Below are 24,689 nucleotides of genomic sequence, written 5' to 3'. Positions count from 1 at the left end.
TGTGTTGTTTGACAGTGTTCTTTGCTTATCTGCCAATTACTGCCTCAGAAGGCACGTGTTTCCCTTTTCCTCCAGGCACCAAATTAAGAATATCCGTAACTGTTGACTGCTCACGGCTCTAGTGCCCTTTCGCATTTCCTGTCACCCTTCAGCTCAGAGGCTGTATCCATAACAGCTAGACACCGACAACATAAAGATAACAAGCATTTGCAATGCAATAGGTCTCGCAGTTACGAGAGTTTCAGCAATTGGCATTGTAAATAACAATGCCTTTTATTTATGCTTAAAAAAAAAAAGGCATTATTATTTGTAATGTCAATAGCTCAAACTCGCGTAAATGCGAGACCTATTGCATTGCAAATGCTTGTTTTCTTTAGCATGCGAGCAAGGCCCAGTGAACAGTGAAAACTGCCCAGTGCGTCAATCCGTGCCAAGTCTGACGCAGCAGAGCTAGACTTTTAGGCTCACCCTTGGTCCTGTACCTAATAGAATGTTCCCGCTCAGTGGTCCGACCCCTTTGTCCTAGTCTCTAATGTTACTGTCCTTGCAAAGTCCACAGAACAATGAAATGCCTGACCACCACGTCACTGGCGTGAGGAGAACTAGGTCACCAGACCCTTCATTCTGTGTCCGATAGACTACCCATGCTCAGCGCGCGAGAAGACAACCGGGGCTTCACCCACATGTCGCTGCGTCCCAGTCCTCTTCCTGAAGCAGCACCAGAGGGGTCGGAGATCTGTGCTGCGACACCTGCTGTTTAACAGAGAAGCCCTGCCGGTTTCCTTTTAAAGGACACTTAATACATCTTTCCGTGACACCTCAGACTTTTTAATTAATGGAGTTCGAGAACTAAAAACTTCGACGTTAGGGCTTCGCCTGTGGACTACGGGCCTCATTTAGAATTTCAAAGAGGCTGAAAATCATTCAGCTTCTGGCGGAAGCTCTAAGTATGGGGTAGAAACCATGGGATGAATTTCTTCCACAATACTAACCTCTGGGAGACCTCTGCGCTGTATTTATCTCCAAATTTTAAATGGGCCCCTGCGACATTTTCGTTTTTTTTGAATTTTTTTTAGACTCAATGAGGATAAATAGCGGATCTCCTGCAGCAGATGCTTGCGCGCCAGCATGCGCTCTATGAGACTTGTTCTGGGTTTAAATCCTTTTATAAAGGGCTGCGAGGAGCTCGGAGGTGGTGCTTCAGTACAGCTAATGGAATGAGGATTTCCCCCCTGCACATGTTGTAGAAGCGCCTCTAATTATCTACTTCTTTGGCCATAATTTACTTATTTTGTGGTGGACTTCCCATACCATTTTTGTCAAAATGCATGGAATGCCCAGCTATATCTGGAAAGACGTTTCAATTATTTTCTTGTTTTGTATAGGAACCAATTATAGAAAAAAATTTCTAAGTCCAGTTATTTGCTGCTCTGATGTCAGAGCGAGAAGTGCCTGGCCCAGAGCCCTGGTTCTCACTGATGGTGATCTAGCGCTCCCCACAGCGATCTAGAGACCCAGGGTAGTCGTAGGAATGCATGGGGTAGTCCTGTGCCATCCAAAGCGGATCCTCTGTCAGGAACGGACCACTGCCTACCCATGGAGGGGGATCCCAGGTTTACAGCGAGGAGAATTTACCATTCATCAAGGAGAAAATCCTCGCTGAATAGGCGATGGATCTTTGACGTTGGCTGAGATTAACCAGGAGCAGCACATTACATCGAAAATAACATTACAATATCTAATCTGTTTTCAGTCAAAGCGTGCAGTGCGAATGAGTGGCTCTTCCAGGAGCCAGTGTCAGCAGGGCAGGCACTATCTCTACACTTTCACTGTGAGGGCATGAATCATGGCTTCAGGATGAGAGAGGAACAGAAAGCGCAGAGGGTGGTGTAGGTGTGAGGCAGGATGCCAAGTAGAGTTTTTTTGTGGGAGGGTGACGTGCAGAGGGTGTATTTTGTTTTTTGATCAGGAAGGGTGAGGAGAAGATGGATCGTGCTGAGGGTGGCAGGATGCAAGATAGGGTTTGTGGTATGGGGAAGGGCAAGAGATGGGAATGGATAGTGAATGGAATGGTAGGATGGCATGACACCAGGGAGTGATATTTTTGTACTGGGACATTGATGGAAGGGGGAGGAGATATTGCAGAGCGTTGATGCGAGCACGCCACAGATTTAGTAAGGAAGGCGAGAGTCTTACTGAAGGTGGGTGTGAAATGTGGCGGGGTGGCAAGTATCTGGGGTTTTTAAAATCGAGCCTGCGAGAGCATGCGTCTTGCTTGCCAGACACTACTGTATGCAAAACTGGCTTCAAGCCCGCCCATTGCTTACCATTTGTTAGCTTATTGTCACTCTTGTTTGCAGCCACCTTAATTAGCCACTGCAGGCGAAACATAATTTCCGATAATTGCTGTGGAGCAGGGACCAAGCACAGATGGATTCACGTTAAGCTGCTCCCGATGTGATTTCTTTCCCCTCCCACTCGCCCTGCCTGCTGCTCCCTCAATAGTGCTTGCGCTTTTTTCTTATTGTTGGTGCATGTTAAAACTTCTGTCCAGTGAGGCTTCTGGAAAGGAAGGATTGCCGAGCGTCAATCACTTTTACAATGTGTGTCAAAGGTACTTATTAATCTGTCTGTGCACCTGTAGCTCACTTTGGTGAATACATTTGGATGATTGAATATACCTGGACTATAAAACAAATATCTGGCACATGCATCAACAATGCCATTTGCGATTCCTTAATAGCGAAAAATAAGGATTCGCTAATAAGGAATAGCAAAAGGCTATGCATGTAGAATTCGCTTACAAAATAGCAAATCCTAAACATTCCTTAATTGCTAATCGCAAATTGCAAGTCATAATTAAGGAATACCTCCCCATTGATTCCTATGGGCCTAGAGGCCCATAGGAATGAATGGGAAGACTTTCTCAATTTGCTAATCTCAATTAGAGAATCGCAAATTTCTCATGCTATTTCAAGGGTGCCAGGGTGTCAACAAGACACCCTGTTGCACCCCTGAAATCTGCATATGAATACATCTTGCACACACACATGCCCCAAGGGCATGTGTGTGTGTAAAATAGAAATTTGAAAAATGCACTTTAGTGCATTTTTCAAAGTTTTTGGAAAATAACCATGAAGTTCAACCTCATGGTAATTTGCTCCCCCTATTAGCGAAATCGCTAATTTTTTAACTTTCATGCATTGCATTTAAGGAATCTCAATTTGTGATTCCTTAAATGCAATAGCAATTTAAGGAATCGCAATTTAGAGATTCTTTAAATTGCGATTTTTGCATTTGGGATGATGCATCCCAAATGGAAAAATCCCAGTCGCAAAGGGGCAGATTCTGAGAATCTGCCCGTTTGCGACTGGTTTTTGCTTTGATGCATGTGAGCCTAAATTATCAAACATCCCTATAATGTGCACTACTACTAGCGTTTTTTTAAAAACCTTATTGTTTACATCATGTTGTTGAACCCTTTTAAAAACCATATCAGTAACACCTGTCACTTGATCTGAACCTTTGAGAGCAGGCTGGGTGCACAAGTGCACAGTGTATGACACCCCGGATGTGCAGTTTACTTTCAGGGATTCAATGAACATCTTTCCTTTCTCATCTTCTTAGTTCAGCATCTCTCTTACACAACAGTGAGCAGGAGCGTGCACAATGCAGTAGTTTCTACCACCTGCACATGAAGTGCCACCTCCGCCCTTTCAGCACTTCAGCGAGTAACCTCTGATTGCTTTCAAGAAAGTTGTATTCTATAAACTGTGTTTCTAAACTCTAAGCAGGGTCTGAAAATCACATCATGCGAAGTGCTGTTGGCTAAAGAGCCTGGATTGGCTGTAGGAGTTATGCATGTCACAGGGTCACATGGAAGCTGTGCTTTTAATTTTACTTGCCTATTTTGAATACTGTTTCTGTTGGTTTAAAAGTAACAAGCATTGGCAAAGTCAATAGGTCTTGCCTATGAGAGTTATTGGATTTGACAATACTTTGTAGTCATGCAGTATAGCAGCACAGATGCTTTGCAGTGTGGTTAAAACCAATTTAAAAAAAACACTATGAAACAGCCAGCGCTAAAGCACTGTTTAAAAATAAAAGTGAATTAGCGTTGGATGCATCATAGACCTTTTTTTAATTATTATTTTTAGCCACGCTGCACAGCAGTCATGCTGCTAAACAGCATGGCTAAAAATCATTCCCAAAGTGGGCCATGCCTATGCTGTACAGCATGAAAAAAAAGGAAATGGCTGAGCCAATAGTCTCAAAGGAGAGCCCTATTAGCTTTGCCAATGATTGTTTATATGTGGTTATGGGAGGGACAGGTAATGTAAAGTGCAGTAGGTGTGGGTGGCAGAACACCATGCAATATTTCCGATGTTTGTGAGAGAGAAGAGTTTAATGCCAAATGTGGAGGAATTGGGTAGAGGTACACCAGGTTAATTATGGCTCCCACATGACTTCTCTATTCCTATGCTGCTCATATGAGCAGTAACAGAGGGTGTATATGTCATGCATGGCGCTCACCAAAGCTCCTAGTGTAAACACCAGAATCAAAATTTGAGTAATTTGGTATTTGCGTGCTGCAACGTGGTAATACTGCTTAACAGAACCTGTTACATGTTACTGCTGCTACTTCATAAAGGAATTCCAGGCTTTCCTGGCAGGGATCTCATAGAGCCTGTCAGTGCAGCACTGGCAGAGGTGAAATCACATCAGGAGGGGAAGGGCAGGGAAGGGGAAGAAAGGCAGAGGGTGATGGGGTGGGTGGCACGAGGCCAGGCTTTTGGTTTGTGGCAGAAAGGAGAGACCATTTAATGTATGGCCCCCCCATTACTCATCTGTCCCTGTATAGTAATTGAAAGCAGGGGCACATGATTCAGGTGGGTAATACATATCTTAAAATTATGAATGGTGAACAGTGAATAATGGGGATGTTTTTCACCTCAGAGTTCTAAGTGAAATTATAGGCAACTCCAGCTTCACCCTCGTTGTCTGTTTGATGTCACTCAGAAGACCTTGGTGAAAAAATCTGTTACCCATTTTGCGCGTTTATTTTTCTCTACGTCCTCCGCCCTTTACCTAATCTCCCCGCTTTCTAGTACCGCCAGTAACAGCACGATATATTGCCTTTCTCAATAAACAAGTCAAAACACTTTAATGGCATTTCAGTAACTTTTATTACACAACAGATTACCAAGCTACAACTTACAGCAAAAAACAGCTTATTATTAATCAGATAGGCAAAACCTATTGTATTTACCAATGCTTGTTTTGATTTCACACGACAAATTCTACTTGCATTCTTGATGTCTGCAAACTTGCTATCTCTGTCATGTGAAAGAGCAAGACACCAGGGTGCATATTTTTACAGAGTTGCAGTGCTTTTGTGTCATGCAATAGGGTGCAAAAGTGACACAACCCTTAAGATGGATTTAACAAACCACGCAAGGCTTAAGTGGCTTAATATATCCAGAATAATGCAACAGAGCACATATCGCTGTGTTGCTTTACTCTGCCCTGGGAAGACGTTCCATGGGTGGAGTGGGGGTGTTCCCACGCATCCACCCATGGATTCTGAAGCATTCCCAGATTTGCCATTACTGGTAGACCTGGGAATGTGTCAGAATGCTACACCTTCCCAGGAGAGGAGTAACAAAAATAAATATCTTTTATTTCTCCTTGTTACTTCCACTTTCAATGTGTGCTGCATTTTTCAGCACACATAGAAAGAAGAAAATGGCAGAGGGGATTGTTTTTGTGCAGAAAGGCATCCCTTCTTGCACAAAAACAATCCTCTTGACAACTCAGGCAGCCTTGCACCATGGTGCAAGGGTGCCTGCATTGGTGCTAGGCAGCACATTGTGCGCCAGTGCTGGAAAAAGACAGAAATGCGCCATATTATGGTAAATATGGCACATTTCTGCTTTTTTCCTGGCACACAGCGCAGCAAGTCATAGCTGACTTGCTGCGCTGTATGACCTTTTGGTACATATGGCCCCTAAGATTTAAATGGTTTGTGTGAACCCTAAAAGTGTGGTCATTCAGACAGAAGAAAATACCTTCTGCCACGTGTTAAAAGGATATTGCAAGTTGTCCTACAGGGAGCCTCTGAGGTCCCTTCACAGCCTGATGGTCCTCGCCAGGCAGATGAATGCACCTCTTCCACGGTGGTCCCCCTTGGTCTGCAGCCTCATGCGCTACATGTTCAGAGAACACATTCGCCCCTTTGCGGTATCACAGCCAGGGACAGTCGCCGTACTTTATACAGAATAATTTAATGTTTGGGTGTCTTCCCCTCCATTAAGCTAGGTGCTGCGTAAATCTGATGTTCTGAATTAGAAATTCTGTTATTTGAACGGAAGACACATACATCAGTCTTCTATTTCCGTCTCCTTTCCTTCTTTACACTCTCTTACTCAAAATGTACTGCCTCTTTGTTCACCACTATCCTAGGCTAAGTTCATTTCTGGGCTTTAATTCCTCATCACTGTAGGTATCTGTATCCGTTCACTTCATCTCTGTTCCTGGCACTGCACCCTACACCCCCCTCACTCGTCACTCTTTCTGATGGAATCCAGGATTCAAAATCTTTCTTTTTTTTTTATTTTTTACAGCCAGGAACAATTTGAGAGCATGCCCGACCTGCATTCGAACCCAATCAGGGCGAAAATTATCAAAGCCTTTTTTGACAAAAGGTAAGACATCTTCCTGAGTGTGTGTTTCCCTTGTTTCGCACAAGCCCTGGGTCTGCCTATATTTGTAGAGAACCGAATCACCACATTGAATCACAACACAAGTCTTAGCCATGGTTTCTGACAGCCAATCAGTGGCACTATGTGAAACAGCCATTGATACCCACAGACTGTGCAGGTGTGGCATGTATGTGTAGTGTGTGGTATACTCAGCACAGTCCAAAGAATTGCAGGCAGTTGGGTAAAGACAAGCATCAATAATTTTGGCCAACGAGTTTCATAGTTGATGTCGTTTTATCCGTGGCTTCTCTGGGCCCCGTCCACGAGTGCTTGCAGGAATGGGCCTGACTGTTGTTATTGATGGGCCTCCTGGATGAGGACAGCTCGTAAGTGGTGCCCAGCTAGCCTCAGCTAGCCTCAGCCATGCGTGTGGACAGACAGCAGCTAGGCCGCTGACCTGCTGTTCCACTTTAGGCCGAGGCGTTCACATTAGCGGATGGGTGTTTTCCTCTGGCAGTAGACTGGCCATGCCTTTTTGTTTTCTCTGCCATGTTGAGACTCTTGCTTGATCACATTTTAAGGCATCTAAACCTGGTTGTATAACAGAATATCGCGGTCAGAAATATCGTCCTACAAAAAGATTGTGTCCTAAATATTGCAACAGCAGTGTTGTTTAGATACGAATGTGTAGCTAAAAATAGAATTACGAAATCAACTCGGCATGCCTTTAATGTGTATATGTTGTCTAGGCTCACATATGTGGAATAAAGTTTAGAAAACATATAATTACCTTCATAATATTTTGGTAGTCGATATTTCGGACACAGTATTCTTTTAGGGCGCTATTTAAACCATGCTATTCCAGTGATATATCATCAATCTTTTTACCAGGTGCTGGTGGTTCCCATTCTGCATAGGTATACAAGTCAGAGAACAACATTCATGGACTGCTAATCCAGGGTGCATGGGATGGCGAGAGAACCAATCCAAACAGGAAACAGCTGCCAAGCTTAAACCGGGCAAAAAGAGCTGAAGAAGAAACCACAATGAATCTGCAGGAGAACTAGGTGTAAGCAGAGCTACAAAGAAAAGATCACAGACAGGTGCAATGCGAGAGGAATTAGGCAAAGCATATATACAAGACAACAATAACCAATAAATGAAACGGAGTAAGGAGTGCTTGAGGATGTTCAGGGAGCTATTACAAGACTGAGGCTGAGGAGGAGGAACAAATAGCAACCTACATAAAGGAAAATTGAGAAACACCACAAACAATCCAAGAATGTATGCAAACTTTTACAAGAAAAGAGAATAATTAATACACGACAAACAAAACTCATGTTAAGGCACATAAAGACGGTTACTAGAAAGAAAGAATGGCAGGATATTGAAAAAAGAGCAATTGTAAAGATATGTAGATAGGCACTTAGATGAAACGTACATAGTCTGATACAATATTAGGATGGCTATGTGAAGTACAGTAGCTTAACAGATGGAGAGCCCCCAGGTGGAAAGTCAGAATAAAAGTTTGAGGAGCAAGAATAGTATATCCCACCCGTAGAGATCAGTACACCCAGCCACTCTGCAGGCAATGCAGAATGGTCACAGAACAGATAATAGTCTGACGGCTACTCCAGTGCCATAGCACAAGTAGGAAGAATAAGAGCCATATGACGTGAGAACTGCAAGAAAAGACAACAGTGAGGAAGAAGTCAAAGACAAAGGAACAGAGAAAGATAGCTGGAGAACACGGGTGTGGAAACTAAAGAGGCATACCTCAAGAAAGAATATCTCAATAGCCCACTGCGAGGGCAGGAGGGATATTCTACCCTCCACAATGTTGCCAATATTTGCACTACTGCTTGTAAATTGCCATTGTGACTGAAAACTTACTAGTACCAACAATGCTTGGTCAATGATTGCTACCTATATATTACCATGAATTTCCCACGTTTTCGGGAAAGACGCAAAGTCTGTGCTTGCTCTGGGCATGGCCTACTTGTCTTCGAGGAGGACATTTAAAATCAGTTTTTATTATCAAGGTGAAATGCGTCATCAATCTCGTTTCCCCCCCCTTACAGAAACCTACGGACGGGAACTCGTGGGTATGCAGAGGAAATTAACTTTGAACAGTTTCTGACCATTATGTCCTATTTTCGGCCGATGGAGGGAAAGATGGATGAGGAGCAGGTTGACCTCTGTCGGAAAGAGAAACTGAAATGTAAGCTTTGCTTGATATCTTTTGCATGTATTATTATGCCAGCTCCTATCCATACTGCGTTATTTTGTATACTTCCTCACTCTCTATGGTACTCGTGCACCAGGCCTAGTCCTTCACTCTGGTATTATACATAATTGTAAAAAGACTGGAAGACTGCTGCTCCTCAAGACCAAAGGGCAACCTCCATAGACCTGCATCCATTTTGGATCAGGCTGATTCCCACTTTCCTTCAAAGTAGGCTTACCTCGTGTGCACCTTCCATACTAAATGAGAATACAGATCCATTCATAGTTCAAAAGTGAAGCCATGGTCGGGGGACCCCCTTCCTTGATGAATTGAGAGAAAGGGAGTAGGAAAACCCTCAAGGTCATCCGAGGACAGAGGCTAAGCCTCCCATCCCTTTTCATCTCTTATGGACCTTACCACGTCTTCCAATGGCAGTGCCCTATCACCGCTCCCAGCTCCCTTGTTGACTCTGGGAACCTAAAAAAAAAGCTTGAAAGTTGCATGACCACATGCTGTACAACTTTCTTGTTACTATTTGGTTCGTTGAAAGCATCATTCGACTTTTACTTTGATTTAGCCCTTAACGTAACCACAATATTTACAGTTCTCCACAATATTATACCATATGCTTTGTTCTCTTTTTCACTTCTATGATTATCACTGCTTTGTGTCTATGTGTTGTGCCGCCAGTATGTTCTTTCTTTGAGAATGTTGTTCCATGTCATTCATCGCGTTTGACGAAAGTACATATTGCGCTCCTGCTACAAGCACCAAAGTGTTTCCTTTAGGAGAAATGACCCCAGATCACACATAAACAGTGCTTTTATTGCTATTGAAATGTCATATTAATATATTTAACAGCCTTTTAAGAATACAACTTAACTTGGCCTTCTACATGTGCAGATGAGGTCACAGACATGGCTTACTTCTGGATGGCCAGTCCTCCAGGTTGACCCAACCCTACTGTCCAGCAATGAAATTAAATTCTTAGGAATTGGGAATGTAGGACGTCTATTGTGTATACTGCTGGGAATCAAATGAAATCTAATTATTTATACCTTTGGAGGTGAATGCAGTCATATCAAAGTTGGCTTGTGTCCTATTCCATCTGTGTGTGAGCCAAAATATATTCTAAAGTGGCTGAAATCTTTTTAGATTTTTTTTTAGACAAACGCAAAAGCAGTGATTTCCCGTATTCCAGCTGTGCCATATTTTTCTTGGAGTGGATATGCTTTAACCTTTTTAAGTAGCAGAGGTCACTCAATCCTGATAAACTGCTAAGTTGATCTGTGACTTCACAGAGTCATGGAGAAGAGGGTACTGTATGTAAATTCACTTAGACAGCACAAAGACTATTCTTTCTAGCAGCTCACTCACCAGATGGAGACTCTTACTGCTCTTCTCGCCGGAGACATGGACCTATTGGCGTACTACTTGAGGCAAATGCCTTCTTTGAACAAACACATTTTCTTTACTACAAGGTCCAAGAACAGACTTCTGTATTTGGTTCTTCAGCTCTCCATTCATCACATAGACCCCAATGCACATCTCTGGCTAGGTGTGTACAGGTGCTACCATAGGCCAGTGTGTGGACTAATGACCTTTTACAGCCTATGAAGCTAGGAAAGCATCATTGTCTCTGCAGTGGTATTCATCGTGCTACCCAGTCAATACCTATGTGATATCCCCCTTGTGTTTTGAAAATGGCAATGAAACTGGTGTCTACTGGCACTCTGTACACCATGCAATGATGTAACCATAAAAAGGACATCACTAATGGATATTTGTTTTCCCTCTAGTTCTGTTCCACATGTACGACTCGGACAATGATGGGAAGATCACACTGGATGAATACCGAAGCGTAAGCGTTACTAGAGCTTTCTGCATCTGAGGATCACCATAAGGTTTGCGGCCAGGGCTAACACTGTGTTTTTCTCTCGTTATGTAGGTGGTGGAGGAGCTGCTGTCGGGGAATCCGCACATTGGGAAGGAGGCAGCAAGGTCTATTGCGGATGGAGCCATGCTGGAAGCTGCAAGCATGTGTGTGGGGCAGATGGTAAGCACAGGTCACTCAGTGATCCACTTGAAGCGGCTGTAGGCGAATGTATCCTCAGCGGTTACGGTGTTCGGATTGCTGTGTCTTATCAGCATGAATTGGAGTCATTGGGATTTACCAATAATTAGCTTTTTTCATATGAACAAGAATTCAAACTTTTCTTCTAAAACACATAGGGAAAGCAATAGGGGCCACAGTTTTCATAATATTGTGTTGCCTTTGTGTTACACATGGTGTCGCAAGGGCAACACCATACTAATGTCTGATTTACCAAGCAGCGCAAAGCCGCCTTGATGAATCTTGATTAATGCAAGATGTTCCATGGGGGAGTGTCGGTGATTCCACGCATCCATTTATGGATTTTGGTGCATTCCCACATTCATCAACACAGGGAAACCTGAGAAAGCGTCAACATCCTGCACCTTCCTATGGGAAGTGCAACAAGGAGAAATACCACTATTTCCTCTTTCTAAGTGTGCATTCTACAAAAAGAGGAAAAAGCCTCAGACAATTGTTTTCATGCAGGAAGGGGTTCCTTCCTGCACAAAAACTATTCTGCCTGCAACGAGCAGGAATGGCCAAATATTGGTAAATCGAGTGCATTCCTGCCCTCTCCCATTCACATAGTGGAGCAAATTGTCTTGATGCAGTGCGTTGCATGAAAGAATGATAAATCTGGCCCTAGATTTATAGGAATTAAATGGAAGTTGGCAAAGGTAAAGAAGGAGTACAGCACAAGAAAGACCGAATGAAAGGGAGGGAAGTGATATATGTGTTAATTTTCTGAAATTGCAAGCATATCCCTGCACATAGATGTTACGCACTTCTGCAATGACAGCTTGGTGTTCCCCTGTAGCAGTGCTCTTTAATTCAACTTTACAGTCTGCCAGCAGTAATCATTTAGCAGTTACAATATATTTTCACTATCATCAGTGATTGCATTTGTATGATGATATTCCTTCACCCAGCATACTTAGGTCAGGAGTTGTGTTTGTGGTATCAGGTAACAGATGAATTCCCTTGCATTGTGTTTTGAAAGGTTTCATGCTGTGCACCTATGTGCCCCCGCAAGAAGTGGAGAGCATCATCTTTTACGCACAAAAGAGGTGCGGCCAAGAAGCTTTCGAGTCATCAGCAGGGCACACTTCATTCACACATAGAACATTTTTATCACTTATAGCAGAAGATTAAGGAGAATTGTTCCAGTGACACAGGAAACAAGGGATGTGGGTCTCGCGCTTACTTTGTCATTGGAATCAAGCTACATCTAACTCAGGGAAAAACCGGTCTTGGATTGCTTTTATTCTGGTTTCCGGGGGAACGGGGGACCTAGTCCGGCAGCTTGGCCTGGACTATTCTTATTGGAGCAGGGTTAAGACTGATTTGCAAATGGCGGGGCCAAACTGAGGTGAAAAGGGTGAGCAAAAGGACAATGGGTTGCAATGCTACCCGAGCGATTGCCATTGGTTAGCCAAAATGCAAGCATTCATCCAATAACCTTTTGCGTGTTAGATTCTGTGTTCTTTTATGTGCACTCTATCTAAGAGCTCTCATCCATCTGAAAGCACCTAGGGCCTGATGTACAAAGCTTTTTTCAGCTCGCAAACAGCCCGATTTGAGGAATCGGGCTGTTTGGGAGCTGAAAAAATCATTTTTAAATGTACAAAGTCCTATTTGTGATTCTGTAAGCTATTACCAAATCGCAAATTGGGCTGCGAGTTGCTATTAGGAAGGGGCGTGCCAAGGGCAACCCTTCCTCATAGCGACTTGTAGTGGCATGTATGAATGTTTTGCGACAGGCACGTCCCTTGAGACCCAATGGGAATCGCAAACAGTGTAAAACGCAATGTACACAGCTGTTTGCGATTTCCTAATAGCGAATAGCAAAAATTCGCTATTAGGAAATCGCAAACGGAAGTTTATTTACATCAGGCCCCTAGCTATCAAGTAGTTCTTTTTTGACCTGGTTTATTCTTCATGTGTTGTAGTTACAACGGGGCATTCACAATTGCAATGGTTAACTTAACAAAACTATCCTATGTTAGGAAACATAAATGCATGCACGTAAATGCTAATGTTCTTATGTACAAATCTGTCCATATGTAAAGCGCTCTGACATCCACTGGGGCTGGTTTGTGTTTTATAAAAATCACAAATTTAATATAGATTTAGATATCATTTTTATATACTTTTGATATTTTGTATGTCAGACTAATAGTCTTCCAAAAGGAACAGGAGGGGAATAAAAGCTCCTAAGAACAGAGAAAAGTGAAAGGACGATGCTGAAATAAAGAGAATGAGGGAAAAAAGAAAGGAAAGACAATATAGAAAATAAATTAGCAAGAATGAACGAGAGAGTTATAGACAGGGAGCGCAGAAGAAAACGAACAAGGAGAGGAAAACAACAGATGCCACTGAAGTTTATGTAATGTGCAGTGTTTGCTTAGCTGGATCTGCAGACTGCTTAAAAGGTTTTTTATGACACCAAGCCTTTTGAGACTGTAATTCATGCATATTGCTAAAAGGGCTCAAGTGCTGTTTGAAAATAGCCTAGTTAAATTCATGCATAAATTACACGCCTGAGGACATCTTGTGCGTGTAGGTGAAGACAGCTAAATAATGATTCACTGGCTGGGTGGAGAGGAAGAGGGCGCCCGATAGGTCAGAGGATTTAAAAACATGTTACCAATAGGTGAGACGTGCAAATATACAAAAAAAGCATTGACAAAGCCGGTAGGGCAAGCTTATGATGACTGAAAACAGAAGCTGGCATGGATATCGATTCACCAAAACACCGGGGATAGCAGAAACGACAGCACATACACTTTGGCCTCAATGGCATCACACAAAGCGACACCCGACCTTCTCAGAAAGTGATGTCACATGACCTTACCATCACAATGATTGACACCGCGAAGTTCCGTAATAATTCATGATTAAGATAACACAACACAGATAAATAGTTTTTTTAGATATTACCCACAGTTTAATTAGGATGCCGACATGCCCAGGGAACATTACTTATTTCTCTTTGTATTATATTAAATATTATGGGTTTGTTTGAAGAAGAGGATATAATGGCACAAAACACAGATCAACACTTGCAAACTTAGTTATCCATACCTGCTAACAGTTATGATTTAACATCTGTTTATTGAAAACAAGCATATAAAAGACACATGGCGCAGTGAGAACAACGGTGATCAGACATCATAGGCTAGGCTGATACAGTAAGACACCAGTGTAGAAGCGACCCCTCAGGGCAACCCCCCCACCCCAAATTATGGTAAACAAATGCGATGTAAAGCATGGGACCCACCCAAGTCATATACATCAGGGTCGAAGGACCTAGGCCTAGGGGTGGCATAGGGGAGGAACAAACGAACAAAAGCCAGTCCAGAGTTCCAGGGGAAGAGTGGGGTAATACCACAGCTACGGATACAGAAGGATCCTAATGGGCAGCGCCCAAGCTACTATGAAACCCTCACCACACGGAGAGAAGATACCACACACTGAGATATTAAACAACTTCTGCCATATTGAAAAAGAACAAAAACAGACAACAAAGGAAGGAGAGAAAAAGAAGTCAGAAGGGATAAAGGGACAGAGAGAAAAGGGTTGGGCTGGCAAAGGAAGTTGCGCCCCCGAAGGAGGGGGAGTGGAAGCTGGATGCACTTTGGGGAGTTGAGGCCCAGGAAGGGGGCCGAGATGCTCTGGGGCAAAGAGACCTGCCTGCTGGGTCATGGGAGTCATTCTGGGGATTCTGGTTTCCAACCCCGAGAGAAGGGCTCAAAAGGAGTCCTCAAACAGCTGGAGGGCTCGCAGCCGAGGGGGCATCAGATGGGAATGTTCGGTCTTGGTGAAGTGGCGTATAAGTGGCTGCCAAATGCGCTAAAATTGTGCGCCGTGTGATTAAGCCATGCCGTGAGTAATTCTAAGGCCAGGACATCCCACAGCCGGAGAAACCAAGCAGCAATGGGAGGAGGATGAGCTTTTTTTCCAGCAGGCAGCTATGGATTGACTCGCCGCTCCCAGCAAGTGAAGGATCAAGTGCCATTCCGCGTTAGTCATGGCTTTCAGCGTGCCAGGTTTAATGCCCAAGAGCGCTAATAATGGAGTAGAGGGGATCGGGAAACCCACCCACACTGGTACCACCAGCAGAGCGAGGAGGATCTCAGGAACATCCGATGGAGGCGAGTGGGGACATAGTACCAGCGTGTCATTAGTTTGTATGCTGATTTGCGCTGAGGTGTACTGCGGTAGACCTTCGGAATGTCCCTCCACAAGCGGGCCCACTCCTCCGGGGAGATGTCAGCGACCAGGTCAGAGGCCAACCTGTGTCTGGTAGTTATGAGGTGGAAGTGGCTGAGAGTGCTGTAAGCCTGAGTAAGTTTTGGAGATCAAGCCCCGCGACCCTGCAAACCTACGAACCAAGGATTCAAAGGGAGTAAGCTGTTGAGTTACATCCCAAATGTACGTCGGGGAGCTAAGCCAATGCATCAACTGATAATATTGCATGCACGCGTTTTCCGAGAGGTGGAAGGCTAGTTTGCACTGGTCAAAGGTACGAAGGGCAGTGCCCTGGAAAAAGTCCTGGATGACTTTCTGGACTTCCACAGTCCAGGCAGCAAGCCTGAGGTTGTAGGGCAGGGGGCAACAAGGGGTTGCGCGTTAGGGGTGTGTTGGGGGGAAGGAAACGTTGTGAGACCTCGGGGGACTGCCAGTCTATCCCAGATCTCCAGGACCGTTCTCGTTGGAGTAGCTATATAAGCACTGCGAGAGCTAGCCCCACGTGGGAGCCAGGCAAGGTCCCACAGGGGTCTACAGGTCACCGCCCGATCCAAGTTGAACCAATGCTTCTCACTTTCGGGAACAATCCATTCAGATATGAACCGAAGATGGCAGGCCCAATAGTATTCCAGCAAGTTGGGGCAGGCAAGGCCCCCCCCCCCAGGATCTAGGAAGCATAGGATCTTGTGAGAGAAGCAAGGGCGAAACCTCCCCCATATAAATGTTGTGAAATCCCGCTGCAGGGCCAGAATATCCGCTTGTGGTATAGGGTGGGAAGAGATTGGAAAAGAGAGAGAATTTTAGGGAGAAGGGACATTTTGATAGGGTTGAGTTGCCCTAACCATGCCAGGGGGAGGCCCTCCCATCTACGCATTTCGACCCGTAGTGATTTCCGGTAACTGGGCCAATTAGCCAAGGTCCAAGACACAAGTGTGGGGGTCAAATCGAGACCCAGCTAGCGAATCGAAACATCGGTCCACTGCACCCGAATCAAGCCCCACAGTCCCTGGACCTCTAGGGACAATTATGATTTAATAGTTCCCCTAGCGTTCACCTGAATGACAATTGTATTGATAAATCATAGGGGGAGGGGGCAAAAACGAGTTTAAAAAACAATAATAGTTATGTTCATTTGTAAGGCACTATTACTTGTGTGAAGCAAAGTGGGGAAGGTATTGTCAAATCATAGTTCATGTATTCACAATAATGAAAATTGCAACCACCTGTTTAAAAATGTTTTTGTTTTTTATTTATTTTATATTTAATTAGAGAAGTGTGCATTGCACTGCTGAAATTATTAATCTTGCAGAATTTAAAGAATAATGCCCTAGTCCCAGTGGAAGCCTTGAGAAATAAACCATACTCATCAAAACAGTGTTTTCCTTCTGTTCTTGACAATGATTTTGTAACCTTCAAAGCCAGTGCTCCCAAAGACTATGTAAGGCATCACAAGAGGCATACTAGGGGTTGCAGCTGAGACCCCTGACAACTCCTAAATGACGACCCTGCAGGACAGATCTGTTGACTTCTTCTGTCTTCAGCCGAGCTCGACAGCCTGCATCCTTTCTGGTTTCCACCGTGCTGCTGAATGTCTATGGGAAAGTCAGTTGCGATCAGAGGTAAATGCATCACCAATCTCTGATGCAAGCAACACAACACAAGTTATATGTAAGGATTGTGTCCTCAATTGCAGATAATCTCAGCTAACTGCAAGCACAGCCAAGGAGGATGTCAAGAAATGAACATGTGTGAACTTGTCATAGGCAGATATAATTGCAAATATATTATTTTGGTCAAGGTGCTAGAACGCTGACCTGAGTAGGCATTTCATCACATGAAGAGAAATTGTGTAGGAGGTTGAACCTGCAGCCCCTTCGTGTGAGCGTGACATATATTCCAACCAGGCTGCAGGTCCCACCAGTGCTGTGCAGTGTGGTCCCAGTGACTCCCTCCCACCCTCTGCACCCTCATGAACTCAATGCAGAGACAAAGTACTGTATATCCCTGAAACTCCCATCGCACAAACAATGTTACTGGGGTTGGGACGAGGTGATGATGCTAGAACAAATAAGTAAAGTGGGGGAGCAGGAGGGAGGTGGTGACAGCTGCAGCGGCCTCACCGTTAGGGGGTGCAGCCCTTGCCAGTCTCCTCTGGTGAGTGGGTATCTCGAACAGCATGTTGGAGTTCCACGAAATATCTAGGACTACATGGCTCCTCATGTGGTTCGCATTCTAAAGGGAGAATGCACACCCATTTTTTTCACATTTTGACTACGCTTTAAACAAGAGCTGGAAGTGCTAGAAGGCTGAAATATATGGTGTGCAAACCTGTGCAAACCTCAGTCCATGCTCTGCCCTTACACATGAGTATGATTCAGACACAACTGTGACCCACTTGGTTCAGCAGTCTGAGGTGCACAGCCCTTAAAGGGGGTACCGTAGGCCCCTGTAACACATATTCCGATCCAAGTCATTCTTGCTTTTGAACAGCTCTTTCATCAATTCGTTTATCAATCAATGTTCCATTTTTTCAGTTCAAGCAAGCTGAGCTCAAAGACATTCACATTTCACAGATTGTATTGACAGTATGCGGTTTCCAACAGTGATGATCCAAAAAAGATAATTCCTTGATGTTGGAACTCCATGAAATGTCTAAGACTACATGGCTCATCAAGAGGTTCTCCAGAAGAAGCTGGAGGGTCAGCACATCCTAGTGGCAACCTGTGCCCCAACAATGTGCCAAAGCATGGAGAGGAGTGTAGGCTTGTCACAAGTGCAGGAACTTGCAGCACAGAGCGGACCATGGTACAGTGGGAGAAGCTATCACTGCGGTCTGACCAGTGGTGTAACAATAGCCCCCGGAGCCCTCATGGTGGAGGGCGGGCTTGAGCTCCAAGAGGCCCTCTCTGGCACTGTGAACGGGTCCCTGGCCTGAGAGCACCTGACTGGGTCCGGAGTGTGGTGGGCCTTCTCCATGTACTTTGCAGGGGGGGCCCCTCAAGTTTCGTTATGCCACTGGGTCTGACCCTCTGCCCGCAGAGTAGAAGGGAGCACTCTTACTCAGGAGCTCACTGGTAGCCCCCGAGAGAGTGCATTACGATCCGGATACAAAAGTCAAATAAAAAAATAAATGAAAGGACTACTTTTTACTCCATCACCAGTTTCGGCTACAGTTGCACAAAAAAGTACATAGCTGTGTAATGTAATGGGCTGATTACAAAACCTAGTGGATAACCCAACACACCACTGACTAAAGTGGGCTCAAACAAACAAGCCAATCGCTGAGAATGAGTGACCCAAAGTCCCTTTCTGTATGTGTTATGTTACTCTGACGTGAGATCTGCCAGACAACATAAGCTCTATATTGTGAAACCCAAACTTCAAATGGACTCAAAGACTGAAATACTTATTAACAAATATAAGGGCACAAAAGATATGTGATGCATGTCTGTCATGTTTGATTCATTTATTTGTGTATTAATTTAGTATTTTTATATAGCACAGTAGTAGTGCCTTACAGACACTACAGGGCTTTTTGAGCCAGGGAGGCAGCAGTTGGACTGGCCTACTGGGGAGTCTGGCAGACAGGGTGGGTGGAGTTTCTCTGGAGTAATACACTCAAAAGCCCACCTTCAGGCAGCACCGACTTTGCAGTCAAAGTTTTGAGAGTATGAAAGTGGCCAGTTGAGGGGAAGGATAGTAAGGAGGGTACTGCAGGGAAGGAGATCTGGAAGATTGTGTTGTTGAAGATTTAGCACGACTCCTTCTAAACAAGGTTCAGAATTATAATGCATCAGTCACCTGTGGCAGAAAAGGTTAGTTTTTTGTAACTTCAGCGCAGGCCTTAATTAGATTCTTTGTTCATGTCTCTGTATCTGAATAGGATTTGTAAAGCGTATTCTGGTGATCAAAGATGCATATCTCTTTGTAATTCTAAATTGTCTTCTCTTGTGCTATTCAAATTAATTGGCACAAACCTCACAAAGAATCTGCATGCTGCACTGATTAATTAGAATCTATAGGGGCACCTTCCTGCACATGAACAATCACTGATGGTGATTTGCTCTTTCTATGCAGCACACATAGAAACTGCAAAAACGAGTAGAAATGAATAATTTCTCCTTGTTTCGCCAGTTGAAGACCAAGTTTTTCCTGGTCTTATTTTAGCAGTACACCATAAAAAAGTGATGTTCTGGTGGTGATAACCCCTTGTAAATATGCCCCTTAGTGTCCGTTTACAGAGTCTTGAACCTTGTAATGTTTTACAAAGTTTAAAACATGTTCCTACTGTATGCATTACTCCACAAAAATTACGCCATGATTTTAAACGGGTGGAATGGACTTCCTTCTTCTGTAAAGCAGGATTAACACTGGCATCTGGTACTGCGAGATGGCCCAGTTTGAAAGGGGCAGTGCGTGGGCTGATTTTTGTGATCCTGTGGACTGTAACAGGACGAAAGATGGTGGCTTTCTTCTGTGTTCCTCATTATGACCTTGTTTCATCTACTACTTGATGTCACCAGTGGGCCATCAGAGTCAACAAAGTTGTGTCTGAAGTGCGGGTGCCTCAGAGGGAGCCATCTGAAAGAATGCCTCAGGGAAGGAAGTGGTAGCTGCGCTCAGACGCTGCCCTGGCCGACATGCTGTGGTGCGCCGCTGCTGCAGCGAGGGCACAGAGGGTACAGTTGGACTGGGAGCTGCCTGGAGGGAAGAGGCAAGGCGGCCTGGAGTCCGCCACCCAGGGTTATTGAGGGGCATGGGGCGGCAGGGTCTTCTGGGTGCTCCAGTTGAACTGTATGACGCCCTGGAGAGATGCCAGCTGGTGGGAATAGCCGGGAAACACAGATGACCATGGGGGGGGGGGCGGGGGGGTCAAGGAGCAGCCATAATCCTATGGAGAGAACGCAAATGAATGATTCCTACTGCCACCTATCATCTGCTTGCTGATTGGAACTGCAGTGTAGACAGTGCAGCCTAAGCTGGGTATCTACCATTGCAGTTAAAAGTTGTACAAAAGAAAACGTTTTTGGCCCTCTCAGTATGTTGAAGGATGGAGGCAGAATAGAGGCTACCGAGGAACAGGATGCTACTATGGGATAATGCTTCTACTCTTTACCATTTCAATGAGAACCGATATGGTCAAAACATCGGAAAAGACTGAAAGCGGTGGGAAGACGGTTAAAGGCGAAATTTAAGGGCTCAAGAACAGAATAGCAGGGGTAAAGAAAGAAAAGGTTGAGAGGCAGAGTAATTGCCCTGGGGACTTGGAGGTATATTTACTTAAAACCTGCATTGTCCTTGTGTGAGGCACCTTCCTCTTTCTATCTTTGATGCATCGAAAGAGTAAATTGCCTCTCTGCATTGATTTTGTGCAGGGAGGTATTTCTTCCTGCACAAAAGCAATCATGCCTGTAACATAAGCACCCTTGCAGTATGGCGCAAGGGTGCCCGCGCTGGTGCCAGGCACTGTGCGCCAGCACAAGGAAGGACCAGAAGTGCGCCATATCTTAGTAGATATAATACATTTCTTCTCTCCCTTTCACGCAACGCAACACAGCAAGTTGCCTTGCTGCGTTGCGTGAAATATTAGTAAATCTTCCTCCCCAATATTGAAAATCGTGTTCTGCTGTGACAAAGCAAGAGGCATTGAAAACAAAGGTGTTGGATAGTGTTCTGCTGTTAGAGACAAAAATAGAAAATTTACACAACTTGCGCATAGGGCCTGCGATGAGGTACTGGGAATTTCTGTTCCAGTTTCAGGGAAGTTTCTGTCCAACTAAATGAGGACAGTATGTGGGTGTCTGCTGGACCTGGAGGATGTCCAGCAGTTAGTGATTGTTGGGTCTAGGTTGCCCTTGAGACCTAAAGGAAATAATGTGAACATAGGTGGTAATGTTCGATTTATGAATTTGTTGAAGCACATTATTTGATTTCACATCTTATTCCACAACTGATTTAGAGGCCCACTCTCACGTCTTTCCTGGAAAGCCAATTGTTGCAAGACCCCTCTCAGTCAGGTTTTTGTGCATCTTATAGCAAAAAAATAGTGCTGGTAGATGTTCTAGACACCATCATACACACTCTGGATGAAGGGCACCTCGCCATGTTGGTATTACTCGATCTATCTGAAGCATTCAACACCATCTCACATTCAATCCTGATCCAAAGACTGGTAGAGATTGGTGTTGGCTGAAAAGCCCTGGTTTGGCTCAAAAACATTTTGAGGGATCATACCCATACGGTGCAGCTAGAACCTTTCAACTCTTGAACCATGGCTCTTGAGAGGGGGGTGTGCTGCAGGGCTCATCCGCGAACCCCACCCTTTTTAACATCTACATGGCCCCTCTGGCTCAAGTGATAAGATCATGCAGGTTTGAAGTTCTCATTTGGGGATGATACACAACTTATCATCTCTATGGGGCCTAATCCTGAATCTACTAAAATCAGATTCAGTGAATGCATGAAGCAAACTGCTCTCTGGATGTCATCCAACCGTCTTCAATAGAACACTGGAGAGACAGAAATCTTGCTTTCCCGCACACCTTTTCGTCTGAAGACTGGTGGTGCCTAGAACTGGGGTCGGCCGCTCCCCCCTAAAAAGGTAGTAAGAAATCTGGGCAGCCTGATAGACGATACCCTCTCTATGAAAGAGTACGTAAACGCAAACCTCGGTTCCTGTTTCGAGATTATGCGCCTCCTTAGGAAAGCTTTCCATTCACTGCCCCTTCAGACCAGAACATCCCTCATTCAGGCTCTTATTGTAAAGCTCCTGGATTATGTCAATGCCCCTATGGTAACAGTGAATGAAGGTCTCCTAGATTAACTTCCGGCAGTACACGCCTGCTCGCTTGGTTTGTAACCTGCTACCCTCCTCCCCTTCAGAGCCTTCACTCAATTCTCTGCATTGGCTATGCTTAAAAAAGTGTTCCCTCTTCAAACTTCTCTGCCTAGTACATAAATCCCTATTTTGAAACGGCCCCCTCTACCTGCACAACAAGCTGCAGCTTTAGGTGCCTACGTGCAACCTCAGGTCCAGTGGAGATATGGGGCAGTTCATGATTTTGCTCTCTGGTCCCCATCAATGAAACAGGCTACCCCTCTATATACAGTCCTGACCTAGCCCTATTTAAAAAATGTCTTAAAACCTGGCTCGTCTAACTCTTATGATTGTGTGACCTGTTTTAACGTGCAATAGTGCAGAGAGAACCAGTGTTTATAAATGCTAATAACCTAACACAACCACTATATTTTTCCCCCCATCTAAAGCACTGATAATGTGACATGTATGTGAGTGGTACATCTCATCCATCGTGATTCGCCTAGGCCTCATTGTGGCTGAAACCTCATCTCCATAAGGGGATTTTGTCTTACAGAAATGCTCAGAGAACCTCCATTCCTTTGCAGGATCACTTGATGAAAGTGCTCATGGAGGACTGTCAAAAGAAAGTTCACGCCGGTGGTCTACAAGATCTGTGTATGAAGCACAGCACCACAGTATGTGTCTGATCTGACCTTCAGCTATTTTGCTTTGTGTTGGCAACAATGAAAAGGGGAAAAAGTCTAATGTCTGTTGATTTTGTGTTGCCAGATGGCTCGCTAGTGCAGGTAGAATCTATCCACAAGACGTGGCAACAGAAAGTCTCCTACCACTTAAGGCAGGAAAATGCAGATGCCATGTTGGGTTGCAACCATAGCTCTTAGCACTCGGTGGCATTAGAGAAATGTAATTATCTACCAACAGTGTCATGTAAAGACAGACCCATGAAGATCTCACTGCGTGTTGCATTTAAGTCCAAAATACATCACAGTTGACAAACAAGCAGGGCTTATGAGATTGACATCAAGCACCACCAAAGATGCCTTTCTCAGTCCCCTACAAAAGCCAGCTGATCTCAGAACATACTCAGCATGCAGAGGTAAAATATGGAACCATGGTGAGTCAAAGCTCCAACATCAGAAGAGAAAAGGACAGATAGCACAGAAGCAATATCCAATAAATACAACAGTACGTTATAATACTACCCTTCTATAGACTGAGTAATTCTGTAGCCATGCAGACGTGATAGTGAGGGTGACCATGGGTATTTAACTATGTACTTCATTACATGTTAGCTTCATTTATTCAACAAAGCCTCAGTCTAAAGCTTGACCTTCCAAGGCGGGTCAACCTAACAGGACTGGTCAAGAATGACTCCTTGTTTTCTTGACTTTACCAGCAGAACAGCCCATCAAGATCCTACCTCGGGTGGATCAGAAGTGATAAGTCAGGCTCCAAAGGTTACATCTCCACATGGCTACAGAGAAATAGATCCGAATTGTTTCACTGCACTACAGAAATATCTGATTCCAAACTTCTTTGCAGTGTTCTCACATTACTTTAATCCAAGTTGTGAAGGCTGGCAAAAACTTAATGGAAGTGTTACGGCTCAGCCTGGCTGTTAGAGTTATACCGAGACTTCAGCATGCTCAAATATACCCCTACCAGGTTCAACTGGCAACAAGGGTGTTTCACTCTAAAATCACTCTTCACTGGGTACAACTACATTAACGGTCAAGCTGGGCTTGTCGACAAATAGGTGAAACATCCTCACCTATTCCAGCCACAAACTCAGCTTTTTAAAAGTTTTATTGGACACAGAGGTGTGGAAGACTTTCTACCTGTGTGTCAGTGTCAGCTATCTGGGAGATAGATGTTTCCCCACCCGAACACCCTGATATGTGCATGTGATGTCAGTATCGCGGTGCAAATTATTCGCACTCATCTCTGTCAGTACACTCAGTGGAACCAGGAGTCCAATCCACAGTCCATGCGGACTCCTTTCTTAGACAGTGTGAGAACTGAAGAGCCGCAGATGGTTAGCTGCACCAGCAGAATCTGCCATTGGGTATTTCGTATGTGCTTAAGGCCCTACACCGAATCTTAGGTGAGGTCCAACATTGAGACCTTCTAATCTGTAGTTTACTCAGGATCACTTACTCCACAAAATTGTGATCTAACTCATGGCTATTTTCCTGGCACTGGTGGGCCTCCGTGACCGTCCCTCCCTAGGAGTTCAGTAGGAGTGCGCACAGACAACATAATAACTACATTTTAAAACAACATGAGGGCTTATTTGGCACTCTTGTGTGAGACAGTAGCCCAGCTCTGTAAAAAGGGCATTTTATGTGGGCATCACCCTTTTACCACCTACTAGACCTGGCTGGAAATGCACAGGATATATATATAAGAAAGAAGTTTTGGGGACAGGTTTATTTGTACATTGAGTTGGGGTGGCTGGGGATGCTGGTTTTGAAGACCTTTAAGCGGTATTGAAAAGGGTTGCCCATCACCTATTGGTCCACTGACTGAAGAGTATTGCCGAGGTCATGGGCACCACCCCTATAAGTGTCTCGTTTCTGAGTCTTCCAGCTCAGA

At 44.5% G+C, this 24,689-nt stretch overlaps 1 protein-coding gene across 1 annotated transcript in view; it reads left to right on the top strand.

Annotated features, from left to right (window-relative positions):
* TESC (tescalcin) overlaps positions 1-24,689 on the top strand; it is a 202,674-nt gene that overhangs the window by 161,426 nt on the left and 16,559 nt on the right. Inside the window, exons 3-6 of the mRNA XM_085632782.1 lie at positions 6,624-6,704; positions 8,783-8,922; positions 10,728-10,789; positions 10,877-10,984. Coding sequence (XP_085488908.1) covers positions 6,624-6,704; positions 8,783-8,922; positions 10,728-10,789; positions 10,877-10,984 — 391 coding nt within the window. The remainder of the gene's footprint in view (positions 1-6,623; positions 6,705-8,782; positions 8,923-10,727; positions 10,790-10,876; positions 10,985-24,689) is intronic.

Source organism: Triturus cristatus, chromosome 11, assembly GCF_964204655.1.
Source record: "Triturus cristatus chromosome 11, aTriCri1.1, whole genome shotgun sequence".
Lineage (NCBI taxonomy): Eukaryota > Metazoa > Chordata > Amphibia > Caudata > Salamandridae > Triturus > Triturus cristatus.
The sequence above is the reverse complement of the archived record's forward strand: the minus strand, read 5'-3'. Positions and strand labels throughout refer to the sequence as shown.